Source organism: Notamacropus eugenii, chromosome 5 (assembly GCF_028372415.1).
Source record: "Notamacropus eugenii isolate mMacEug1 chromosome 5, mMacEug1.pri_v2, whole genome shotgun sequence".
NCBI classification, from domain to species: domain Eukaryota; kingdom Metazoa; phylum Chordata; class Mammalia; order Diprotodontia; family Macropodidae; genus Notamacropus; species Notamacropus eugenii.
In genome coordinates this window covers 31,398,158-31,422,025 of record NC_092876.1, presented here as the reverse complement: position 1 = coordinate 31,422,025, position 23,868 = coordinate 31,398,158, and the positions used below count along the sequence as shown (strand labels likewise).

General features: G+C 52.6%; 1 protein-coding gene across 3 annotated transcripts in view; it reads right to left on the bottom strand.

Annotated features, from left to right (window-relative positions):
- Nucleotides 1–23,868, bottom strand: part of SIPA1L3 (signal induced proliferation associated 1 like 3) — a 157,946-nt gene that overhangs the window by 18,137 nt on the left and 115,941 nt on the right. For all 3 annotated transcript variants that reach the window (XM_072608270.1, XM_072608268.1, XM_072608269.1), the window contains 5 exons: nucleotides 23,335–23,478; nucleotides 16,141–16,268; nucleotides 9,102–9,220; nucleotides 4,664–5,052; nucleotides 1,101–1,322 (listed from right to left, as the gene is read on the bottom strand). In XM_072608270.1, the coding sequence (XP_072464371.1) occupies nucleotides 1,101–1,322; nucleotides 4,664–5,052; nucleotides 9,102–9,220; nucleotides 16,141–16,268; nucleotides 23,335–23,478 (1,002 nt within the window). The remainder of the gene's footprint in view (nucleotides 1–1,100; nucleotides 1,323–4,663; nucleotides 5,053–9,101; nucleotides 9,221–16,140; nucleotides 16,269–23,334; nucleotides 23,479–23,868) is intronic.

Below are 23,868 nucleotides of genomic sequence, written 5' to 3'. Positions count from 1 at the left end.
CACCATCCTCCTCAAGAAATCCCACTCTAGACTTGGGCAGCAGTTCAAGGATGGTGGCTCTACTCCTTAATGGTTTGCTGTAAAACCTGCAGATCTCTTTCATTTTTCTTCCGTTTGTCATCCTTCTGTTTTCATCCCTAAGTACCCTCAGCATGACTCAGCTTAGTTGAGGTCCTTTTACCTGCCTGGGCCCTTTACCACTTCTGTGGAAGAGGTGACGTACAGTCCGGCTCTGTGAGATTACACAAGAATGCCCACGCTAAATTGGGATTGTCACTGGGCAATGGATCACTCCATTTGGCCCTTGGGTGAAATGTGAGCTGACCATCACCTGGATGACTCAGTAACTTCTGCCCCAAGCTCTTGGCCCAACTGGTGAATGTAACTCATGGCCCACTGATAATGGAGCCTCAACTGAGGCCAAGATTCTCTCAGCAAACTCCCAGCCCCCTTTTCTCTCTATTGTGTGTCTATGGGTGCTGAGGCTCAAGGTCCTGCCTGATTCCCACTGGGTCCCAGAGCCCTGGGTTCGAACAATTCCACACCCAGGCTGGTTTGGGATGTTAATGCCAAGAGGCTAACGAGGCAACTGGGCACCTAGAGCAGGAGAGCAATGGAAGGATGCAGAAATGGCAGGATTCCACTGGAATCATGCTCTGCTTCTCCCTGGCTGTGCAGCCTTGGAAGAAGCAGCTTCTCTCTAGGTCTGAGTTTTACAGTCTGTAGACTGAAGACAGCAACCCTTGCCTGCCCTGCCATGTGCTGCCCACCCCACCTGGCTGCTGAGGAACTGCATGAGCATACATGAAAGTGCTTTTGGAAACTATAAACGAATGCCAGGACAATTGGAATCTTCACTGAGGTCAGTTCTGCCAAAAGCACTGTCTCAGCCTCCCTCCCCACCCCCACCTGCTGCCTGCCTATCCTCCCTCTTTGCCTTCTCAGAGCCTTCCAATGTCCCACGAGGGCCAAACTCTAGCCTCACTCAGCCTCTGCCCAGCTCCCAACCACAGCAGGTCTGATCATGATGCCATCTACAAACCAGGGGAAAAGGCACTTTGTTAGAGGTCATCCAAGAAAAGCAAAGGTTAGAGGCTTACTTCTTGGGGTCAGAAAAGGCCAAGGGCCGAGGGGTGGGCTCTTCTGGTCTCTTCCATCCACTGGGGTACTTGTTCCGTATGGGTTGCTTGGAGAAGAAGGACTTGGGGACTGAGGCGGACAGCTGGAGGGGGATGGGCTGAGCCAGCGGAGGGGCCCTGGCATTCTCCGTCGCTGGCGTTTTGTAAACCTGAGCAGGGTAGGCGGTTCTGGAGCTCACGTTACTAAAAAACAAACAAAACAAACTTGAAATCAGCCTCAGCAAGTGGCATTCCCAGGAAAAATGAGCCCATGCCCTGCCCCCTCCTCTCTGCCCATGGGTGTCTGGATTGCCTTCAGATCTGATCCTAGGAATTCTCAGGGATTGTCTCTCCCTCTGCTGCACCTGCTGCCATTTGCTCAGCACAGGAGGACTGGCAGAAACTTCAGGGACTACCTGCTTCCCCCCACACACTCTAGCTGTGTGACCCTGGGCACATGACTTCACCTCACCTCTGTTTCTGTATCTCTAAAATCACAGTACCTCCCTCCTCAAGCTGTGATGAAGATCACATGAGACAACCCATGTGAGCACCCTATTAATGCTCTGGCCCAGCCTGCTGGTGTTAAGAAAAAATTCAAGAGAAGACTCAAGACAGGAAACACAGGGGTCAGAGAGGGGCCAGAGCCCGGGTCCTCTGATGCCAAACCATTGTTCCCTGATATCATCTGAGCTACCTTTTAGGCAGGGGGGCTCACATTCTGGTCCCAGGCTCCTTCTCATGTGCAGGTCAGGGTGGGGGATGGGAAGTCCTATTTCTTTCATCCCACCCCTCGATGCCATGCCCCCTACTACTCAATTTGCCAGGCCTTGGGTGTTGGTAATACGGATGGTAGCAAAGCCTCACAGAGACAGCAGAGGCCAGCAGCTGGATATTAGCTCTGAGCTCCAAACAAGCCCAAGTCCTCTGAGAGTGGAAGGAGGGCGCTGTCCAGCAGGAAAGTGCCCAGCCCCTTCATCATCTGCAACAAACACATGGTTTGGTTTTCAAGTCAAAAGTTGAAAAATGGTTCCTGCTGCTAAGAAGTCCACTGGCGTCTCGGATTTGACCCCATAGATCCCCAAGGCCTCCCAAGTGGCAGCATGGCTCATTCGTTCTCACTGACAGCCCCCATCAGTGTCCAGGGGGCCAGATGCCTAGCACAGGAGCTGAGGGTTCAGATGACTTCAGAGCAGAGGAGCTCTGTTGGGGCCAAGAGGTCACCAATGGGAACAACCCACCACTACAGGATTTTGGACTTCTACAAACATGATCAGGACCACAGGACGCTGTCTGGGAGAGGTCCGCTTCCAGGAAGACAGGCTGTTACACTGAGTGGAGTATACTGGGATGTCCACTGTGGTGAGTCTTCACCTCTGATGCCAGTGCCACTGCCAGGCCATCCCCTGGTGGTCCCTCCCTCTAGCCAGGTGATTTTCTATTCTATCTCTCATGCTTCTCCTCAATATGAGTCTTTCTTTGTAAGGTGCAACACAGGCCTATTGTCTCCAATCGACGGCCTTCTCGCTGAACTCTGGGAGGACACCTGGAACCTTTATTCTTCTGAGAGTGCATTGGTCCAGCCTCACCAGCAGGGCAGGGTTGGCAGGAGAGGAGCCCAAAGGATGGGCAGCCTCAGCAGCACTGGCATTAAAACTGTCTCAGGCATCAGAGAGCGTTCATTCAGGTGCCTCTGCGAGATGGGGAAGGGTGGCCGACAACATGGCCAGCTCATCAGCTGGGCCACAATGTGGCTGGGCTCATGGCAGGTCCCAGTGGCCTTGTCTACTGAGATAAATGCCAACCTTCCTCATGGCACCAAAGTGGGGACCTAGTGCAAGGAGGCTAGGAGGCAAGTGATGGGGCCAAGTGTGTGAGAGAAGCCACTGACTGGAGAGAGACCCTTCAGCTTCAGAGGGAGGTGGGGCAGGCTGTGGGGTGGAAGTAGCAGCTGAGCAGAACCTGGGAGCATGGCTTAGGCAAACACCTAGAGGCTGAAGAGAGCTGGGGAGGAGGTGACAGGAGCTGTATGAAACAAAGCTGGAAAAGCAGGCTGTAAGCAGGCTGTGGTGGGTCCCATACACTGGGTGGCCTAGAGGCAAGAGGGAGCCTAGCTCAGACCCAAGCCCCAGGAGGCATTCTGGCATCTGTGGGGAAGGAAGGTGGATCAGTGGTGGGAGGGGAAGTGCCAGCAGTCAGGGGGCTTCAGTAAGAGTCCAACAACATGAGGACGACTGATCTGCTAGGAAAGGACACCAGAGCTTGGAGGCGGCCACAAGTGATGGCACACTGCACAGAGTGCTGGGCCTGGAGTCTGAAAGAGCCAAGTTCAAAGCTAGCCTCCATCACTACAAGTGTGACCCTGGGCAAGTCATTTCCACTCTGTCTGCCTCAGTTTCCTCATCAGTAAAATGGGGATGACAACAGCACCTGCTACCCAACATGCTGTGCAGGTCAGATGGGCTCTGTACACCCTCCCGTGCTCTGGTAATGCTGCACAAGAGCTATCTCCTATGACTGTCCGTACTCCTTGCCTTCCTGCGCTCTGCAGACTTTTCTGGCCTTGCACTTGCCTCCCTGGCCCCTGGCAGTGGGCTCTGATCAGGGCCAGGCTGGATTTTTTCAAGCTCAGCCCTTCACGATGTCCCCCAGCAGGGTATCCTGTCTGCCTAGCCAAATGTGAAGGGCCCTCCTGGGGCTATCTACTCAAAGGCCAGATTACAGAGGGCAGGCCCGGCTGACCAAGGTCAGAGCAGCTTGCCTGTGCAGGGATGGGGAGTAGGCAGGCCTTGGGGAATGGGGGAAGAGGAGGCCATTTCCTTTTTCCCTTCTCCCCCTCCTCCAGTCCAGGACAGTTCAGCCCAGGGTCACACAGCAAGTACTCCAGAAAGCCCAGTTAAATGGGCAGCCCTGGATGGGGCCCCTGGGCCCATGACCTGGTTCTGAGGCTGCAGCAGCCCCAGACCAAACCACAACCTGGCAGGTCTAGACTTGGAGGGCACTAGAAGGTTTCCACCGCTAGGTGGCGCATATGCCACATCTCTGGCTCAGCTACCTGGTTTCCAGATCACCTAGGCACAGCGGCTTGGGGAAGTCTGGGTGCCAGGGAAGGGGAGTGTGTGGTGAGGGCAGTCAGGGGGCTATTTCTTCCCACAGGGCCATATTCGACACTGGGGAGAACTCCAGGAGAGGGGTCCTAGGATGCCCACAAGAGAGACAGTTTTGGCTAGTGGCCCCGGGTCTTCTCCCAACCCCTTTCTTCTGTCCCTCCCCTGGCTCCCACGCCCACATGAGGAGGACAAGGGCAGGGCCATGAGTCCGACAGGTGCTGCCTGGCCTGGAGCAGAGGAGGCCTTTTCTGGGGAGGATGGGTGCAGGTGGTCCTGCCCAGAAGGAGGAAAGATGGTAATCTCACAACCTGGTCTCAAGTTCCTTCCAGGTCAGTGAATCCAAACCCATAAGACCAAGACCAAATTTAAGCTCAGCTGCCCAGATTCCAGATATTCCCACCCCACCCCCTTCCACTGGCCCCACCTGACCACTACCTGGGCTGCTTGAGCAGGTCATGGCTGTTCCCGGGGCCCACGGATCCTGAGGGGGTGCCGGAGCTGGCTGAGTACAGTTTGGGCCGGTAGCCTTTGCCTTGGCCGCTGGCAGACAAGTTCTCTCGACGCTTGTCTGAATGGTAGAGGCTTTTGTCTCCATGGCCCCCGTAAGCGGGCTTCTGCAGTTTGGGCGGCCGCGGCAGGCCGCCAGGGCTGGCGGTGCAGATGGTGGTCTCGATGCCACTGTCGCTGGAGCCACCCTTGGAGAGGGGGTCCTGCTCAGCCTCCAGGGCATCCAGGCTGTCGAACCAGCGCTCGTCACTGTGGCTACTGGAAGCGTTGCTGGACAGCGTGTTGCTGCTGGAATGACTTGAGTATTGAGGCTCGCCCTGGGAACACAACAGAGGCTGTCTGAGTACAGCTGCTGTGTGCCCATCACAGGCAGGGAACACTCAGGACCCTCCCATTCTCCCAGCACAGACCACATGCACACACTCTGCACAGAATAAACACAAAACAGTGGGAGGGGTTCAAGCAGTCCCAGGGGACTTCACTTCTCTAACAGGTGGATTCCTCTTCTGTAAGAGTCCTGCTTGTCTTACCTGACCCCGACACCCTGTGCCTCACATCTTCTTGCAGACTCAGTTTCCTCATCTGCACAGGAGATGGCCTCACAGATTTATTTGTTGTAAGGGATATGTGGAAGATGACCCATGTGCTAGCTGCTGCTGCCGGTCCAGGGCCCAGCATGGCACAGATGGGACCCCCCAGGAATGCCCACTACCCCCTGCCCTGCACACCCTGTGCAGCCATCAGGGAACAACATTCCCAGTGTCTGATCTGCATAGAATGAGGATGCAGCTTGGGCTTCTTAGGATACTGCAAAGGCAAAGTGTGAGTCACTTCATCTGTACTGGATGATCTCAGTTTCCTCAACTGTAAAATGAAGCAAATACTCCTGTGCAATCCCTGGCAGATGCTCCCCCAGCAGCTGCCCATCCTCCGCTGGCTTTCCTCCCTGGGGAAAGCTAGCTGCCAGCTACTACCTGTGTCTCCCTTCCCTCTCACACTTGGCTGGACCGGTGTCATCTCACCAAAACCACTCTTTCCAAACTAACCCATCACTTCTTAGAAGTCATGGTCAAAGGCCCTTTCTCAGTCCCCATCCTCCCTGACCTCTCAGCAACCTCAGACCCTGAGGGTCCCCCTCTCATTTCTCGGTTTTCAGTTCTCTCCCTCCCCCCTCGTGCCCCTCTGACCACTCTTTCTCTGTCTCTTCCTCCAGATTATGCCCTCTGACCTCAGGGACCCTCAGTGTTCTGTCCTGGGCCCTCTTTTCCCTCTGGTCCACTTCACTGAATGATCTCACAGGCTCCCATCAATTCAATCTTCATTTCTAAGATGAGGGTTCTCAAATCTAATTACCTCACCCTAACCTCCTGCCAAGGGGCCACCTGGGTGGCACCAGCGTGCACAGAGTGCCAGGCCTAGGGACTCCTCTTCCCAAGCCTCAGACACTTACTAGCTGGGTGACCTTGGGCAAGTCACTTCACCTTGCTTGTCTCAGTTTCCTCATCTGTCAAATGAATTGGAGAAGGAAATGGCAAACCCCTCCAACGTCTCTGCCAAGAAAACCCCAAACAGGGTCAGGGAAAGTTGGGCAAGACTGAGAAATGGCTGAACCACAACTTCCAGTCTCGAATCTCCCAGGGTCTTTCAGACATCTCAGACTGGACAGCCAGGAGATACCTTAAACTCGATGTGCCTCAAACAGGTTTCTCTTCCCCTTAGTGGGGAGGGCATCCCTCTCCCCAGGCCCACAATGTCCCCTCTGCCCCCATATATGCCCCCTTGGGAGCGTCTCCCCAGTGTGCCCCCTCCTCTGCTCAGACACTGCCCCCCTCCCACTGGCACTGCCTTGTGTCACTCAGCTGTCCCTGCCGAATCTCTCCCCAGCCCAGCCCATTTTCCACTCGGCTGCAAATGGATCTTCCTAAGGCACAAATGGAAGTCACTCCCTCCCCTTATTGCCTTCAGAATTGCCGTTCCCAATATGCCCTGCCTTTCTCTCCATCTTGTCACACCTCCTGCCCCTCCACATGCCTTTTGTTCCAGTGACACCTGTCATCTTGCAGATGAGAACCTCCATCTCCAGCCTCCACACCTTGTCACTGGCTGTGTTCATGCCTGGATGCTCTCCCTGCTCATCACCACCTCCCAGATTCCTTCATGCTTCAGCTCAAATCCCACCTGGTACAGGAGACCTTGTGGATCCTCCCTCCACAGCTGCTTGTCTCCTGGGTAACCCGAGTCCATCTTGTAGGTACCCAGTTGTGTGCAGTGGGTATTTGTCCCATTGGACAGGGAGCTCTTCAAGGATGGGGCAGGTTTTTCGCCTTTCTTTGCATTACCCATGTTTAGCACCCAGTAGGTGTGGAGACTCCAAAGCCCCAGGAGAGGCATCCCTGGGAAGATGGGCTTGCTCCCTGGGGCCCATGACTCAGACTGTTCTCCTGACCTGGAGCCTCACACCATCCAAAGCTGCCCCTTCTCCCCAGACAAATGTCAGCCTGGGTTCAGATGGTCCCGTGGTCCTGGCCCTCGCTCTGTGACCTACCTCTGGGCAAAGTGGGGAGCATTCCCCTCTGCTCCCTTCTGTTCATCCCCTGCCCTCAGAGATCTGGGACTTTTCCTGGACCCAAGGGGAGAGTCATCTTGGCTGGAGACTGGCCACTCACTACCCTAACTGGGCAAGGTCTGCAGCAGCATGTTTCATCTTTGCTGTCCTCATCAGTAAAATGGGAATGATGAACCTGGGCCTGCCTGCATCTTGGGATGAAGCCCAAACATGACACTGCTGATGACAAGGGGGGCTGCCACCCTGTTATGGGGTCTACTTACTGCTTTCCCTGGAAGAGGAAGAGGAGGGGAAACCCAACCCATAAGAGGCAGGTTTTTTCAAGCCAAGACTGTAGAAAGCTAGAGATGCCTCAAATTTCCCGGCTTCCCCAGCAGCTGCCCATCCTCCTTGACTGCCACAAGAGGTTTACAATACATGCTAGTATCCCCTCTGCCCTCCCCAGGGCCCTTACCTTGCCAAATGGGCAGTACTGGGAGCACTGACCCCTTTCTATAGAGGAGGACACTGAGGTAGAGGAAGGGTGGAGAGTTGGGACTAGAACCCAGGTCTGATTCCTAGACAATGCTTCTTTATTCAAAAGGTTGGTTGTTTTTTTAAAAATTTTAACTTAATTTTTTCCCTGTGAGACTCTCCTGCCCCCTCAGTATTTCTTCCACTACACCCCAAGACTCACTTCTAAAACTTAGACCACTTGGGCACTGTAATTACAAACCCCTTCTGAGGTCCTGTTTCTATCTTAACCAATGATGCCCGTGGATCCTGAGGGCCACCTGAAGAAGGCTCCAGCTTCCCCTGAGGTAGGTGGCCCCTCCTTCTGCCTGTCACAGCCATGTTGCTGGCTCTAGACAGTTCTAGACATGACAATTCACTGTGGTGGCTGGGGACACAAGCAGCTCTGGCTAACAGGGCGGGGCCCGAGTCCTTTCACCCCTAACTGCTCCTCCTGTGGGCCCTCCTTCCAGTGACCTATCCCCCAGCAGCCTAGCCAGAACAGGGCTCAGACTGATGAGGAGCCTCTGAGCACCCTCAGTCTAGCAGCTGAGGAAGGTGCCCTCCTGGCCCCAAGGAAGCTGGGAGCCCCACACCATTGACCCGCGGTAGTCTCAGGGGCTCCTCACAATGTCTCTGAGCCTCGCCCAGGGTCACACAGCCAGCCCACCCCGAGAGCTCCAGGGACCCCTTCCCCAAACCCCGCCCACTAGACAGTGCCTCCAGCCTTCATGGCTGCTAGGCCCCTTGTTTGGGAGAGAAGATCCCAAGGCTCATGGAACTCCTAGTACCACTTCCCAGCCCACCTCTTAAGGTACAGGGCTCTGGGATGTGGGTCTGTATCTCAGAAACTGAAAGTGGCCAGAGGACCACAGCAAACACCCCCAAAATCCAGTTGCGCACCTTATCCCAGCTCCCCAAAAGAAGAACTGCCCCTGGATACCTGGAAGAGTCTTAGAGCTGGAGTGAAAAGGGAACCCCAGAGGTCATCCAGCCCAACCCCCTCATTTTACAGATGAGGAAACTGAAGCTGAGAGAGGCAAAGGGACTTGCGCCAAAGGTCACTCAATAGAGACTCTCTGACAGCAGAACTCCCAATATGGGATGAGTGGTGGGGGGGTGGGAGGGGGTCAGCACACACATTGCTGTACACACGCATACACACCACACACAAAACAACAGTGTCCCCCCAAGTAAAGAGGGCTTTGGCACCCTAGCCAGGTGTGTGGCCGTCCCTCCAGGTGGTGTGCTGGTGACCCCACCTGCTGCCAGCAGGAAGGCAGGGAGGGAGGGGCCATTCTGACTCACTCTGGAATGCCTGTTGGGGGAATCTTTGCCTGCCACGTCTTGTCTGCTGATGTGTCTGCTTCCGCTGTTTGCACCCATGGCCGAGAGGCGAGACTGGGATGGCACGTGCCACAGAGGCTCTGCAGGGGAGAAGAAGAGCCGGGATTACAGGGGTGACTGGGGTATGATGCCCCGAAACCTATCTCAGCAGCTACTTGGCCTCCATTCCCATCTATGTCTCCTTATCTTGGCTGCTCAGTTCTGGGCTCTTGCACGTCAGAAACACGGTAACACTGTCCCTCACCTGCCCTGGGGAGACCCTGGGCTCATCTGTCTGAGCCGAGGAAAGGACAGGACATCAGTGCTCTGAGGGCACGTGGGGACCAAGTGGCAAATTACAATCCTCTTCCCAAATCAATCTTGGCTTCTATGTATGTACACAGTGAACGCTAGAATTTACTGTCTTTTATATTTAATATTGTTTCCCCTCAATTACTTGTAGGAACAATTTTTAATATTAGTGTTTTAAAATTTTGAGTTCCAAATTCTCTTCCTCCCTTTCTCCCCTCATTGAGAAAGCAAAGCAATTTGCTAGAGGTTATACATGTGCAGTCACACAAAATATTTCCATGTTAGTCATGTTGTGAAAGAAAACACAAGGTAAAAACCCAAGAAAAATAAGGGAAATTGACTGACTTTTAAAAACACACTTGCACTGCTATTTTTGTCCTGACATGGTCTCCACTTTCCAAGCCATCCGTCCCTCTGTGGGGTCCCCAAGAGCCGTCTGTGCCTTTGCAGTGGCCCTGAGAACTGACCATCCCACTGTGGCGGCCCTGAGAGCCGTCCCTTCCAAGGAAGACGGAGGAGAGGAAAGAGAAAAAGAAAGTTCTGCAAAGCTAAAGAACAAAAAAAGCTCCAATGTTGATTTATGTGCTTTCAGACTAGACAGGGAGTGCAGGAAGGAGGGTGGAAAACCAGAGGCTTGAGGCTAAGGGAGCCCTGAGCTAGCCTGTCTTATTTTACAGCAGAGGAAGCGGAGACTCCAACAAGGTAAAGTATTAAACCAGGGTTAGAGAGGAAACTTTTTTTTTTTTGACCAGACCAATGATTTTATCAGTTACAGGAAATGAGCTCAGTGCTAAACCTTTAAGGCTACTCAGAATCTTAAGAGTTGCCCAGGGCACTGAGAGAGCAAATGGTTTGTCTGGGTTCACACAATGCCTCTGTGTATTTGGGGAGAGGGACAGAGAGAGAGAGAGTGGAGGAAAGAAGAGAGAGAAAAGGGAGGAACAGGGGAAGGGGGAGGAAGAGGGGAGAAAGAGAAAAGGGAAGGAGGGAGGAAAGGAGAGAGAAAGGAGGTGGGGAGGGAGACAGAGAGGGGGAGGAGCACACTCAGGTTCTTGGGCCCCAGTGTTCTTTTTCATTACTATGGTGCCTAGGGTACCTTCTAGCTCTAATGAGCCTCAGTTCTGATTTGCCATCATGCATCCATAAGAGAGAGGCAGCTAAGTGGCACAGTAGTCAGAAGGATCTGAGTTCAAATCCAGCTTCAGATACTTCCTAGATGTGTGACCCTGGACAAGTCACTTCACCCTGCTTGCCTCAATTTCCTCACCCATAAAATGAGCTGGAGAAGGAAATGGCAAACTGCTCTAGTATCTTTGCCAAGAAAAGCCCAACTGGGGTCATGAAGAGTCAGATATGCCTGAAAACGACTCAACAACAAATCTGTAAGAGAAAAGAGCCCTGAATCTCACAAGAAGCAGACCTCACGTGAGGCCCCAGGGGCTCTCCCACCCTCAGCCACTGTCTTGCTCCCCTTAGCAGCTGTTGGCTTCACAGATGAACCCCATGCTGGCTTCTGCCTGGTCAGAGACTTGGCCAGTTTAGTGGCATTTGCCCAGGCCTGGTTTGGTGTGGTAATATACAACAATATTGATCTAGTGAGTTAAAGCTCAAACTGCTTTAAGGAGATGCTCTGGTGAGTCTCATCATAACCCTGTGGAACAGGTACTCTTATTAACCCCATGTGACATGAGAAGGTCAAGCTCAGGTGGGTTCAGGGCCTCGAGCTAGTAAACATTAGGGCTGGCACTTGAACCTAGTTCTTCTGGAATTCAAATTCTGCCCTATTTAAAGCCCATGGTGCTGTTGAAAGGTGTGTGGATGGGTGCCCACTCCATTACCCCTGCTTTCAGGGGGCTCCCCTCAATAAGCCCAGCACAATACAACAAGTCTGGGCAGCAAGAAGCCAAGCATGATCATACAGAAATGCTGAGGCTCCAAGAAGTTTCTAATGATGGGTACTCAAGGCTCAGAGGCAGCACTGGAACCCAGGGCTCAGGATTCCAGGTTCTGCCCTCTTCCACCCTGGTTAGGCACCTGAGCAGGCAGCCTGCTGGCCTTTATCCAGTCTTGGAGCTGGGGACTTTCCCTGCTCTCTGAGAATCCTTATCACACTGGGAATGCCATGAAGCCCATGCTGCTGGCGTGTCCATAGGCACCATGGGGACCCTCAACATCAGGGACACCTGCTTCCTGGTTTGGAAGGGGCTTGGCTTTAAGGAAATAGGCCCAGAGCACAGGTCTGTGAGGCCTAGAGATCCCCTCAAATGAGATGGTTAGACAAGGAAGCAGTAGAATTTAGAACCAGAGGGTTTCTGACATCAACCGTCTGACTGAATAATCCAGTCAGTTAATCTTTGGGTCAAAGTCTCAGTTTGTTCGTCTGTAAAACTAAGGGCTGCCTGAGGTCCTTTCCCACTCAGGATCCCTGTGACATGGCGGGCTGGTGGATCTCATGGGTACAGAGAGACCAGAAAGGCTGCTGACTTCTGTTCTTTGCAAACAGTCCCTCTGGCCCTTCTTGGCAAGATGAGGGAGACTCCACACTTCTCTTCTACTGCCTTGCACCAATAAGACACAGCTGGAGGAGAGAAGTGAGGACACAGAAGTGGCCTGCTCTGACAAGCCCATAGGCCTCTTTCTAAGAAACAGTCTGGGGACAGAGGAATGAGCATTAAAAAATAGCTCAGTGAGCCTGCTCCTGGAGCTGGGCACCCTGGGCTTCCTGAAGCCTGAGTCCACAGCAGCCACATCTTGGTCCCCTGGAGTAGAGAGAAGGTCCGATCAATTGCTGGTTACATGGTGGTCCATCTGGTTGAGGGAGCAGCATGGTGGATGGAGCGAAGGCCCAAAGTGAGCGTAGTAGGGTTATTCTGGTTTGATGGCTACAGCTGAATGAAGCCTTTGTGAGCAGCAGGTGCAAAGATAAGAAACTGAGTCCAGAGAAAGTGCAGGGAGACTAATCAATAAGTCGCTAAGACAGGAGAAAAATGTTCCTTAGGCACATCTGCATCCAATGATTTACTCGGCTCTTGGAAGCAAGACACTTGCCGAGGAACAGGAAGATGAACGTCTAAGTGTCGTTGTTGGCCAGAAGATGACCACAGCCTCGCACCAGGATCAATGATCTGAGTGGGAGAAAAGGACTGGCCTCCTTTGCCTTCTTTCAGGTGATGGGAAAGGAGATCAAAGTGTGGAGGATTGGGGGTGGGGGGGATACCTGACTTACCTTAGGGGTAGCTGGGCTAGAGCCAGGCCTACAGAATGTGGGAAGAGCTAACAGTGGCCCCCTGGGCTTGTGGTTTGAGATTCTGATTCCTGACGGATAACCTCAGTTTCCTCATCACGCTAGCTAGCTAGCACCCACTTTCCAGGCCTGTTGCGAGAATCAGATGAGATCATATTTGCAGACCCAAAGACGCTGCAGAGATGCCAGCATTTATTACAGTTGCTGTGGTTTTATCATTATGCAAAGAGGATCCAAAAGAACACAAGTCACGGAGATAGAGGACAGCGTCCCAGGATCTGTCTCCATGTGGTTCAGGACGAGCCCCTCTCCAGGCAGACACAGACTCCCCAGGCCTCCAGTCGCTCTGGCGCTTACTAACATGCAGACCCGCTCTTCCACAAAGGATGTGGACTCACTTGGGACGATCCAAAGATGCCAGCCCAGCCAGGCACACAGGACGGTGCAGGGAGAGGAGGCTGAGTTTTCATGGAGGGTTTATGTGAAGGAGGTGAACAGGTCAGGGTACCCATCACTAGGCTTCAATGTCAGGGGTGTCCTGGTGCCCAAAGGCCTCCCATGCCAGGGGCAGTGCTGCTCACACAGTTTAAGAGGAAGTGTGGCCTGGGGGTAAGAGCCCATCATACCCCCGCCCCATTCCACATTTCTTCAGCTGCAAAATGAGTATACCAAGCATTCCTTCCCACTGTGGCAAGCCTGGAGGCTGCCCAGGCCTGGTGTTAGCTGCCACAGTGGAGGATCAGCTGGAGCCAAATATGCCTGGCTTTTCAAATGGGATGACCCTGCTTTTTACTGTCCTGAGCATAAAAGAAGCCAGGCCCAAGGCCTGGCTGCCTGTGGTCTACAGATGTCCAAAGTACTCCATCGAGAGGCAGAGAAAGGATGTGATGCTCTCAAAGGCTCAGAGACATGACTTCCAGACCAGCCTGCATATTTTCCATGGGTTTCTGCCAGGTGGAACTCTTGGGCCTTGATTGGCTGGCCTTGGAAGCAGGCAACAGGTTTTCTGTTCTGTGAGTTCCATGGCTCCTTCCCTCCAGAGAAAGCCCCAACAAATGAAGGCAGATGACTCTGCCTCTGGAGACTCTAGGCCATGATCTCCTGCCCATCAGGGCTGGGGGGAAGAAAGGGAGAGGGGAGCAAAACAGGCTTCTTTAACCATCCATGCCTTCATCCACATCTGCTGCAGGGACATGGCTGAGAAAAGGCCAGGGCCACAGGTGGGCAGCTCGCTGGAGGAGGAGATGCCAGCCTGAGCCGAGGGAGCCCAGGGACAACCAGGCAATGCCAGACCTTTTCCTCCTCGTGCTCCATTACCCCACAAAGAGACACAGCAGCATGCAATCAGTAGCCTGGCCATGCTCTATCCAGCCTGGAAGGATGTGCCATCAGAATGGTTCAGAGCAGCCCCCACCATGCCCCCTCCCCCATGGGCCTGACCTATGGGGATGGGGTGCTGCCAAATTCATCCCTACTCCCCTTCCCCCAGCAGGACTGCAGAGTCCTATCCTCCCATCAACCCTATGAGAGAGTGATTGCGAATGTCATTATCAGATGCTCAGACTCGCCAAGATACAGCTAAAAGTGGCGGCACAGGGACTTTGGGGAGCTAGTGTCTTCACCTTGGCTTCATCCTTTATCTTAAGAACTTGGACAGGACAGATGGCCCTCTTCTGGGAGACGATGATGGAGACATGGAGGCTTTTTCAAGCCCCCTCCCAAACTATTTTGGGCAGCTGCTAGGAGGGATGGGGGAGAGGCCCTCTTGGAGCTCAGTTGGGGGCAGGGCCTGGCTGGGACAACAAGTGTGCTCGTCCACAGCATCAGTGGCTGGGCAGAGCCCAGGCTCCCCGCTGCCCGCCCTGGCCACACAGAGCAGAAGCCATTTCCCTCTCCCTGACCACCCTGCATGACACGGTGGGCAAAGGAGAAGCAATGACTCAGAGACTTCAGTGCAGCAACCTCATCCTAAGCTAGGGCAGATGGCAAATGACAGACCTTGACCGAACTGTCCAAATGGATCTGGAAAAGGAGAAAGGTTGAGAGGGCCACGGACAGACTAAACCAGGACTGACCTCCTGGGGGAGTGGGAGATGGGGGCAGTAGGGGTCGAGCACCTAGACTTGAACCCTGCTCAGTCCCTCAGCGGCTCCGCAAACATTGAGAAATCACTTCTTTTTATCTCTCAATGGATCAGACAGATTCCCTGTGCACAGTGGTCTGGGGTCTACGAACTTGGTTGAAAAATATTTCCATAACTGTAGTTCATTATGTTGGGTTTCCTCAGTAAGCCCATGAATTTTATTTTATGCATCTAAAAACATGATTCTAAGAGGGGTCCCTGGGCCTTCCCAGCTAGCCCAGCAAAAAGGTGGAGACACTGCTTCTGACTTTACACCTGGGACCCTACACGCTCCTATGGCTGTCATTCCCACTAACGGGAGCGTCTACCTGAGGGGTCTGGGGAGGGGTGAAAGAAGACCTGACACACACTCCACACACCCCCTGCCCCCACCTGACCATGCAGGTATGTAGCTAGTCCACACTAATGGCCACTTCCTTTGGGCTCATACTGACCAGTCTCGTTTCTCTAAAAGAGATGACCATAAAGCCAAAAAGCTGGGGGAGGAAGGTTTGAGTCTGCCTGTGGGACCACTTCCTCTCAGCCTCAGTATCTTCATCTGAGGAAGACATAAAGCACATATATAATCCGGGATCACCAACAGGATCAGTAGGACCAGTTCAGTCTTGAAGCTGGCCCTCATTAAGTACAAATACCTGAGAGAGAGGGCGGCAGGGTCCTGGGGGGAAGTGGGAGCCCTGGGCAGAAGACCAAGGGCCAAAGATCAAGGGGAGGAAGTGCCTGAGAGCGGCCCTACTAACCTCATCTCCGGGTCTGCAGCTGGGCCCTACAATGGCCCATCTCAGTATTTTCACTTGCCAAAACTTGATGCCATCAAGGGGAGGGGGCGGGGAGAGTCTTAGAACCTTCTCCCTGCCACACAGAATCAGGCCCCGAATCACTGCGAGGGACAAGCACAGACAGCTCCCAGCAGCCAGCAAGGAGGCAAAAACAAGGATGTCAGAGGTGGGGTCTTTCTTTCAAGAATCCTAAGGCTCTGCTGTGGATGCAAAGGACTGGCACCTGGGCACCTCACCAGAGGCCTGCCTGCCTCCCTCCCCCTTTCCTCCTTCCTTCTTCTCACCCCTCCTATCTTTCCCTCCTCTCTCTCCTCTCTGTTTGTTTCTCCCTGTTTTTCTCTCTGACTGTCTCTCTGTATCCCTCTCTGTCTCTCTCTCCCTTCCCTTCTGACAGCAGCTCTTAATAAGAGAGAGGGGACAAACAGGCTGGTTGGAGTATCCTCTTGGTCGCTGCAGGATAACAGTGACCTGATGCTGAGGGAATGGGAGGAGGAACAGAAGGAGGTGAGGGAGGAAGGAAGCAGGTACCTCTCGGGGTCTCACCTGGCTTCTGCCTCTCCATGGTGCTCTCCTGGCTGGTCAGGCCGCCTGAGGAGGAGTCGCCGCTGGACAGCCCTTCATGGCCATAGTGGGGCTCAAGCGGCAGCAGAGGATGCTGGGAGGCTGCATATCTGTAGAAGGAATGGAGAAGGACTGGCTGGAAGTTCACGACACATCACTCAGGGAAGAAAAGCTGCCCGCCCTGAGCAGCAGCTCAGCTCCATGTTCACGAGCAGGTTATAAATATACAGGGTGCAGACTTGGGGAGCGGGCGGAGAGTGGCTGGTGAGATCTGATGAGTAAGAAGGAAGATGGACAATGAACTCCTTGTCAGGAAGGCGAGGCTGAGCCCTGAAAGGAGCTGGCAGGAGGCGGCAGGATGCTGAAGTGACTGACTGCTATGGGCCCACCTGCTCTGCCCCATCTTCCCTGATCTCAGCCCTACATGTGCACACACATGTATACATATATACACAATACACAAACATATATACATATGCATACATATATACATACACAATGCACACACACACACAGACCCTCCTCAAGAGGATGACCAGAGATTGATCCATGCGTGCCCAGTGGACCCCATTTGGGGCTTGCTGGAGAGGGGTGAGAAGTGGGGGGAAGGTATGGGAAGAGAATCCTCCCCACATTTGGACTGGAAATGTAATGGTTGGCATGGACCTCCCCTCCTGGACAAAAGTCTGCTCTGGACCTCTCTCCTGTGCTTGTCCCCTTGTACTCGGTATTAACAATATCAGGTTTGTGCCTTACTGTCCCCCCAGAATGAATGAGCAGAGCCAAGATCCCCACTAAGCTCTATGCAGACACAAACAGAACCACAGAGACAGACCCTGGCCTCAAGGAGCAACCTTTCCTCAGGAAGGCTTCAGCAGCAGGCAGAGGGAAATATCCCACCCAGAGTCCCCAAGGGCAGTAGCAAAGCAGATGGTGATTTGTTGTTGTTGAGCTGGGCAGTTGTGTCTGACTCTCTGTGACCCCAGGTGGATTTTCTTGGCAGACACACTGGAGTGGTTTGCCATTTCCTTCTCCAGTTCATTTGACAGATGAGGAAACTAAGGCAAACACAGTGAAGTGACTTGCCTAGGGTCACACAGCTGGTAAGCGTCTGAGGCCACATTTGAATTCAGGTCCTCCTGACTTGCCCAGCGCTCCATCTGTCGCACCACCTGGCTGCCCTAATTTTAATGTCATTTCTACTAATAAGATCAGTTTCTGATGGTGAACCTGACAGCCCGAGAAGTCTGGTGAAGGGAGCTTTCTTTTGCCAGATTCTCTCTCCTGTAGACTCACTCCTTTGGATGTGGCTGCAGGGTCTAGGCTGGCAGCAGGGGACATAGGCATTTACTGAGCTCTTGGGTTTTGTCTGGCTTCTGCGGGAGCAGGTGATGGTGGCCAGGATGGCAGGCTTCTTCACCACTCACAAAGGTACCAGGTCCTGCCCCTACCCAGGCAGGATGGACTACATGTTTCATGGTGGGAAGGGATTCTTAACCTGGTGTCTGTAAATTTGTTCCTTTAAATAATATTTGTATTAAAGTCTTTCGACACAACTGGTTTCTTTTGTTTATGTATTTGAAAACACGATTCTGAGAAGACGTCCCAGATTGCCAAAGGGGTCTGCCAACAAAGGTTAAGGGCCTTAAAAACTGAGGCAGTTGACCTGCCTGGCGTCCAAGAGACCTGGACTCAAATCCAACCTCAGACGCTTACTAGCTGTGTGACCCTGGAAAAGTCACTGCTTGCCTCAGTTTCCTGCCCTGTAAAGCAAGGATAAAGTAATCTCTACCTTGCAGGATGGTCGCAAGGACCAAATGACACAACACTTGTAAAGTGCTCAGCACACATGAGGTCCGTACAAATGCTCCTTCCCTTCCCTTCCACAATCGTTAAATCTGGCACTGGTGGCGGGGATCTCTCCCCACGCTTCCGTCCCCTTACACAGTTCTCTCTAGCGGCTCCGTGCCCACTTCTCACGCACTCCTTGAGGACAGCAGTATTCCATTTGGTCCCTAGTACTGAGCACAGTGCTTGGCACACAGCAGCTGCTTAAAACATGTTTATCATAATTGGTTGTGCCCTCAGTGCCTGGCACCATGCCTGGCATCATAAATCAGGAGCTAAACAAATGCCTTCGAATTGAAGTGACATTGGTAAAAGCTTCAGAGACAACTGGGAAATGAGCCAGCAGCCAAGAAGAAAGTTCAGGCTTGGGGATCTATAACTAGACTGGGTCTGGGTTCAAGTCCTGCCTCTATCTGTAACTCTTGCCTACAGTCTGCCTACTGATATGTCCTTGGGTCTTGGTGGGCCTTGGCTTCCTCGTCCATTGAGTGGATGGGAAGACTCTTCTATTAGCTCCCCCCCCACTCCCTCAGCTCCATAAGCCAAAAGGAACCTGAGCCAACTTGGGCCAGTGTTAGAGGGGAGCTTCTGGGACATGAGTGCCCCCTCTCTGAGGGAACCATCCCAGAACCCACAAGGGTGGTGGGGTATAGCACATCCCACTCACTAAAGAAAGCCACTCTCTTCCCATCAGTGCCAAGAGGGCTTTTGTGGTTACTCCAGCCATACTAACAGCTAGCATTTATAATAGTGCCTACTACGTGCCAGATGCTGCTAAACACTGCATAATCGTTATCTCATTTGAGCCTCACAGAAACCCTGCTAGGGGGGTGCTGCTGTGATCTTCATTTTACAGACGAGAAAAGTGAGGCCAACAGAGGTTAAGTGACTTGCCCACAGTCATACTGCTGGCAAGTGTCTCTGATGGATCTGAACTTGGGTCTTCTTTACCCAGGCTCCTATCCCACATTGTGCCACCTCTTTGCCTGGCAGCAATGTAAACGGAAAGAGCCCACACACACTCCCACACATAAACTCATACTACACACACATACACACACTCACAACATACACACTCACATGCTACACACATGCTACACACATACACTCATACTACACACATACTACATAGTCACACTACATACACATTCACACACTCACAACACACACATACATTCACACACACTACACACACACACACACACACACACACACACACACACACAGACATTACAAAGTTATGAAAAGCCTGGCTCAAAAGAAGAGGTATGAGAAGACACTCTACCCCTTCCTTTGCAGAGGCCACAAGAGATGTACACTGCCCATATTTTCAAACTTTCTTCAATATACCAATCAAGTTTTTCACTTTTTTTCATTTTTTGTATTTTAAAAATACTATGTTATATAGGATGATTCTCTGGGAGGAGGAAGGGAAAGAATGCTAGGGGAAACCATGGTGATGTAAAATAAAAAGCCCCCAAACCAAAAGGCATCAATAAACACTTATTTAAAAAAAAGACCTGGGCATTCTATTTCAAGAAAGCATTAATGAAACCAGAGGATAATGGAGAAATAGAAAGAATCAAACGATCGCCATCTGAAAGGATCCTTCAAAGAAAAGTCCCAGGAATGCCACAGCCCAAACCCAGAGCTTCTACAGAAGATGCACTGTAAGCTGCCAGGGAGGACGTCAAGAACCAAAGAACCTCCATCTGGATCACAGAAGAAGTCAGTGTTTACCATCTTGGATGGTCATGGTCTCCAAAGTCAGAGGTACCGGCTAATGACCAAGAATAACCATAGGAGAAAAGACGGACCTTTAATAGAGGACTTTTGATCACTTCTGATGAAAAGACCGGAGGTGAGCAGGAATTCTGAAATGCAAACAGGGGTCCGGAGAAACCTGGAAAGGCAGCCATATCTGAGTAACTGCAAAGAGCTGTATGATGACGCTGTGCTAACATTCTAATAGGGGAGAGGAGACAGAAGCTTAACATCTTCCAAGGGTATTAAGGGATTAAATGGGAAAAACAGAAGATGGGGAAGGGGGACAGTGCAGGGGAAGGCAAACTGAGTCTGTTTTGAGGGTAGAAAGAGAAAGGAAGGGAAAAGCACCACGCTGTTATAGAAAGTAGGAAGGGGAGAACATTTGCTATTTGTCCTAACTGGGCTGTGTGAGAAGACACAAACATGGAGGAAGGGAGTGGGAATCAGATGAACCTTATTCTTTTCTGAAGCAGATAAAGGACAGGTGAACACACACCTTAGTGTAGAAAGGTGTTTAACAGGGATACAGGCAGGGAAGGGAGGATAATACTAGGGAAGAAGGGTGGTCCCAAGAAAACTTCCTAATCCTGAAGAAGGAAGGCAGTTAAGGGGCTGCCTTCAGTGGGGGAGCAGCAGAACACGGGCTACTAACTGAATGGAATGGGATATGATTTTGCCATGAAGAACAATGAAAGGGATGCTGGGCAGCAGGGACCAATGCAGAGCAAAGTGAGCAGAGATGAGAGTTCCCAGCCCCTCACCTGGTGGTCTCCCCTCTGCTCACCACCCCCAACTGACCCTGACCACGGCCTTTTGGTGCTTGGTGGTTTTCATGTCACCTCCCCCATGAGAGCATAAGCTCCATGACAGCAGGCCTTGTTTTTTGCCTTCCTGCCAGCACTTAGCAAAGCAGGTGTTTAATTAAGTAGGTTAATTAATATGACTGACTGTGGGAGATCTGAGCCGGGGCTAAGGAAATTCCAGCAAGGCAGCTGGGTGGTGCAGTGGGTATAGTGCCGAGCCTGGAGTCAGGAAGAGTTGAGTTCAGATCCTAGCTGTGTGACCTTGGGCAAGTCACTTAACCTGTCTGCCTCAGTTTACTCAACTGTAAAATGCAGATAACAGCAGCACCTCCCTCCCAGAGTTGTAATGAAAATCAAATGAGAGAATATCTGGAAAGCACTCAGCACAGTGCCTGGCACATAGTAGGCACTATGTATATAGGGGGTGCTCAGAGCCAGAACTGGCCTCCAGGAGGGAGCTGTCCTCTCCTCTTCTCCTCTAGCAGAAAGCATCTTCAGGGCTTGGGAGAGGATGAGCAGTGCCATGCCTTCAACCTGTGGAAGGGCACATGACCCACTCTAACCCTTCCGTGTGTGTGTGTGCGCGTGTGCGCATTTACAAGTTGTTGTTGTTATGATATACCCAGCAGGCTCCCACCTACTACTGTGTTCAGCCCCCCTGGGTGCTCACTCCCTCCTTCCCTGCCCTAGTTCCTTCTTTCAGGGTTCAGCCCAAATCCCAGTTTCCACAGGCAGCCTCGCTGGCTCCCTCTCTGCCGTTTGTCCTGTCTATACCTGCTCCAAGCCTGGCTGTCTGCCTGCAGTCTCTCCTATCAGAGTGTGAGCCCCAAAGTGAAGGCAGGGACTGTGTCTGCCCTTTGTGTGCCCAGTACAGGGTGCAGGGCTTGGCTTACATGTCTAAATGTTTAACAGATGCTTGTTGGCTTCCTGAGAGCCCAGCCTGCCCTGGTCCCTTCACTGCTGTTCCTGAGACCTCCTATGGGACCTGATGGGGCAGGACCACAGATGCACCAGGCTGGCCACATGGGCAAAGGGCGGGCCAAGCAGGTCCATTAGCTCCTGCCTTTGGTCATCCCTCACAGACCTCAGTCTGGTCCTCTCTAACAGGGCTGGGCTGGGCTGCCTTCTGAGTATCTACACCAGGTAGGACCAATGGGTGTCTCATGGAGTCCATGATTACGGAGGCCAGTGAACCTTGTGCTCGTGTGGCCCACACTCTGAGCCTGCAAAACGGGGGACCAGACCAGATCACTTCTCAGCCTCCTTCCTCCTCCAGACCCAAGGAGCTCTGAAGGCTCAGGAGTATTAAGGAAGATCAGTGGGAGCCATTTCTCCAGGGGCAGGGAGATGGGTCAGGTGGGCAGATTTTCCCCTGACTCCCTGGTCTGGCCTCCCAGAACAGAGCAGAGATACTCTTGGAATCTCTTCCCAACATGTGTTTTGGAGTTTGTGACCCTCTTCTCCAGCCACAACCAGCTCCAGGATGTGGGGTCAAGCTTAGGGACGAATCACCTGCTGAACTCCAATTTGGTGTTACCTAGCAATGATGAGAATGCCCCAAGGGATGGATGCCACTCCCCTCTCTCTCCCATTGTGTTCCTGTTTGCCTTGGGTGCTATTATGGAGTCTAGAGGCTTTTGTCTGGGAGGATAGGTTACTGAATGGGAAGGAGCTGTGAGATAGCTGCTGCTTGATGACAGAACAGAAGCCCTGGGAACAGCTCAGCAACTACTGGCCCCCAGGAACATTTGATCAGGGGCTTTCTCTAGGAAGTGACTGTCCTGAGACAATCCTCAGCAGGACGTGGGCACTGCAGTGGCAACCATCTTCTGACCTTGGAGGAGGGAGCCAGGGCATTATTTCTGCATTACAAATGGAGAAACTGAGGCTCAGAGGTGACAGGACATACTCAGCATCAATTAGGAAGGGTTAGAGCAGGTCATGTGCCCTTCCATGGGTGGCAGGCTCATCCTCTCCCTAATTTGGGACAAGCCCTGCTCTGAAGACACTCTCTGCTAGAGGACAAGAGGAGAGGGTAGCTCCCTCCTGAAGGCCAATTCTGGTTCTGGTCACCCCAGGCCTAGGGAGATGGTGCGCGCCCCTGAGCCCTGCCGGCAGGAGGCCTCCCAGGAAATACAAGAGGTGACCACCATGCTCTTCTAGAGCAGTGCATCAGAGTGACTAGAGGAACGGTGTGCAGCCACACTCACACGCCATTCCTCCTTTGTCAAGCAGGTGCTGAAGTTCTGCAGTCTCACACCTGTGCCACCCTGCCACTCATTCTCACAATGTACCTGAGCACATGCACACACACACACTCACACTCTCTCACAAGCCCTCATCCCTGGGGATCCACCTCTCACACTGGGCATCCTCCACCGTCACCAGACATGAACAAAGGAGGAGGCGGCAGCAATGAGCCCACAGACCCAGGGACCAGGCTGAGGATTTGCATAAAGCAAACATGCTGAATGCCCCATGTTATCCGTTTGCCCCCAACTCAGTGACTAGGGCAGGGACTCAAGGTTCACCAGCACTTTCACATCTAAGGCAGAGTCCCATTTGAATCAATACACGGTCACTCCTGACTTCCAGTGTGGACGAGGCTGTGTCCTGCAACAGGTGAGGCTATAGATTGTGCTGAGGCTGACTGAGAACCCCTCCCTCCATGCCGCCCCTCCTCCTCCTTGAACCCTAGTGAGGGGATTTAAACTAGTTGTGTCCCTTGGGGCTGGGCTGATGGCTGGGGGCCTCCTACCTCTCCGGGGATGGCTTGTAGCGGGTGTAGGAGGCTCCCCCTGAGCCTGGAGTGGAGAAACTCCCCGAAGGTTGTCGATAAGGCTGGACTCTGTCCACCCCTGCTGGTGAGGCTGGATAGGCATTTTCTGGAAAGCTGACAGGCCTAGGATGAGACAGGGGCAACTGAGAAGAAGGAGGCAGTGTGGGTCTATGGGCAGCACATGGGCCTAGTGTCCTGAGACCTGAGTGTCCAGGCCCTGTTCTGCCTTAGGGAGCTGTGTGGCTGTGGATAACTCAGTGAGCCTATTTGGACCTTAGTCTCCTCATCTGTAAAATGGAGAGAACAGTGCTTGTCCTGCCACTCCCCAAGACTGCGATAAAGCTTAGAGACAAAAATTGTGTGTGAACATGAGTGTGTGTATGAATGCAGTGTATGTGTACATATGAGTGTATGTGTATGAGCGTGTATATGTGTGTATGTATGAGTGTGTTAAGTATGAGTACAATGTATGTGTACAGGGGGTAGAGTGGCTTGTGAGATGGAGAGCTCCCC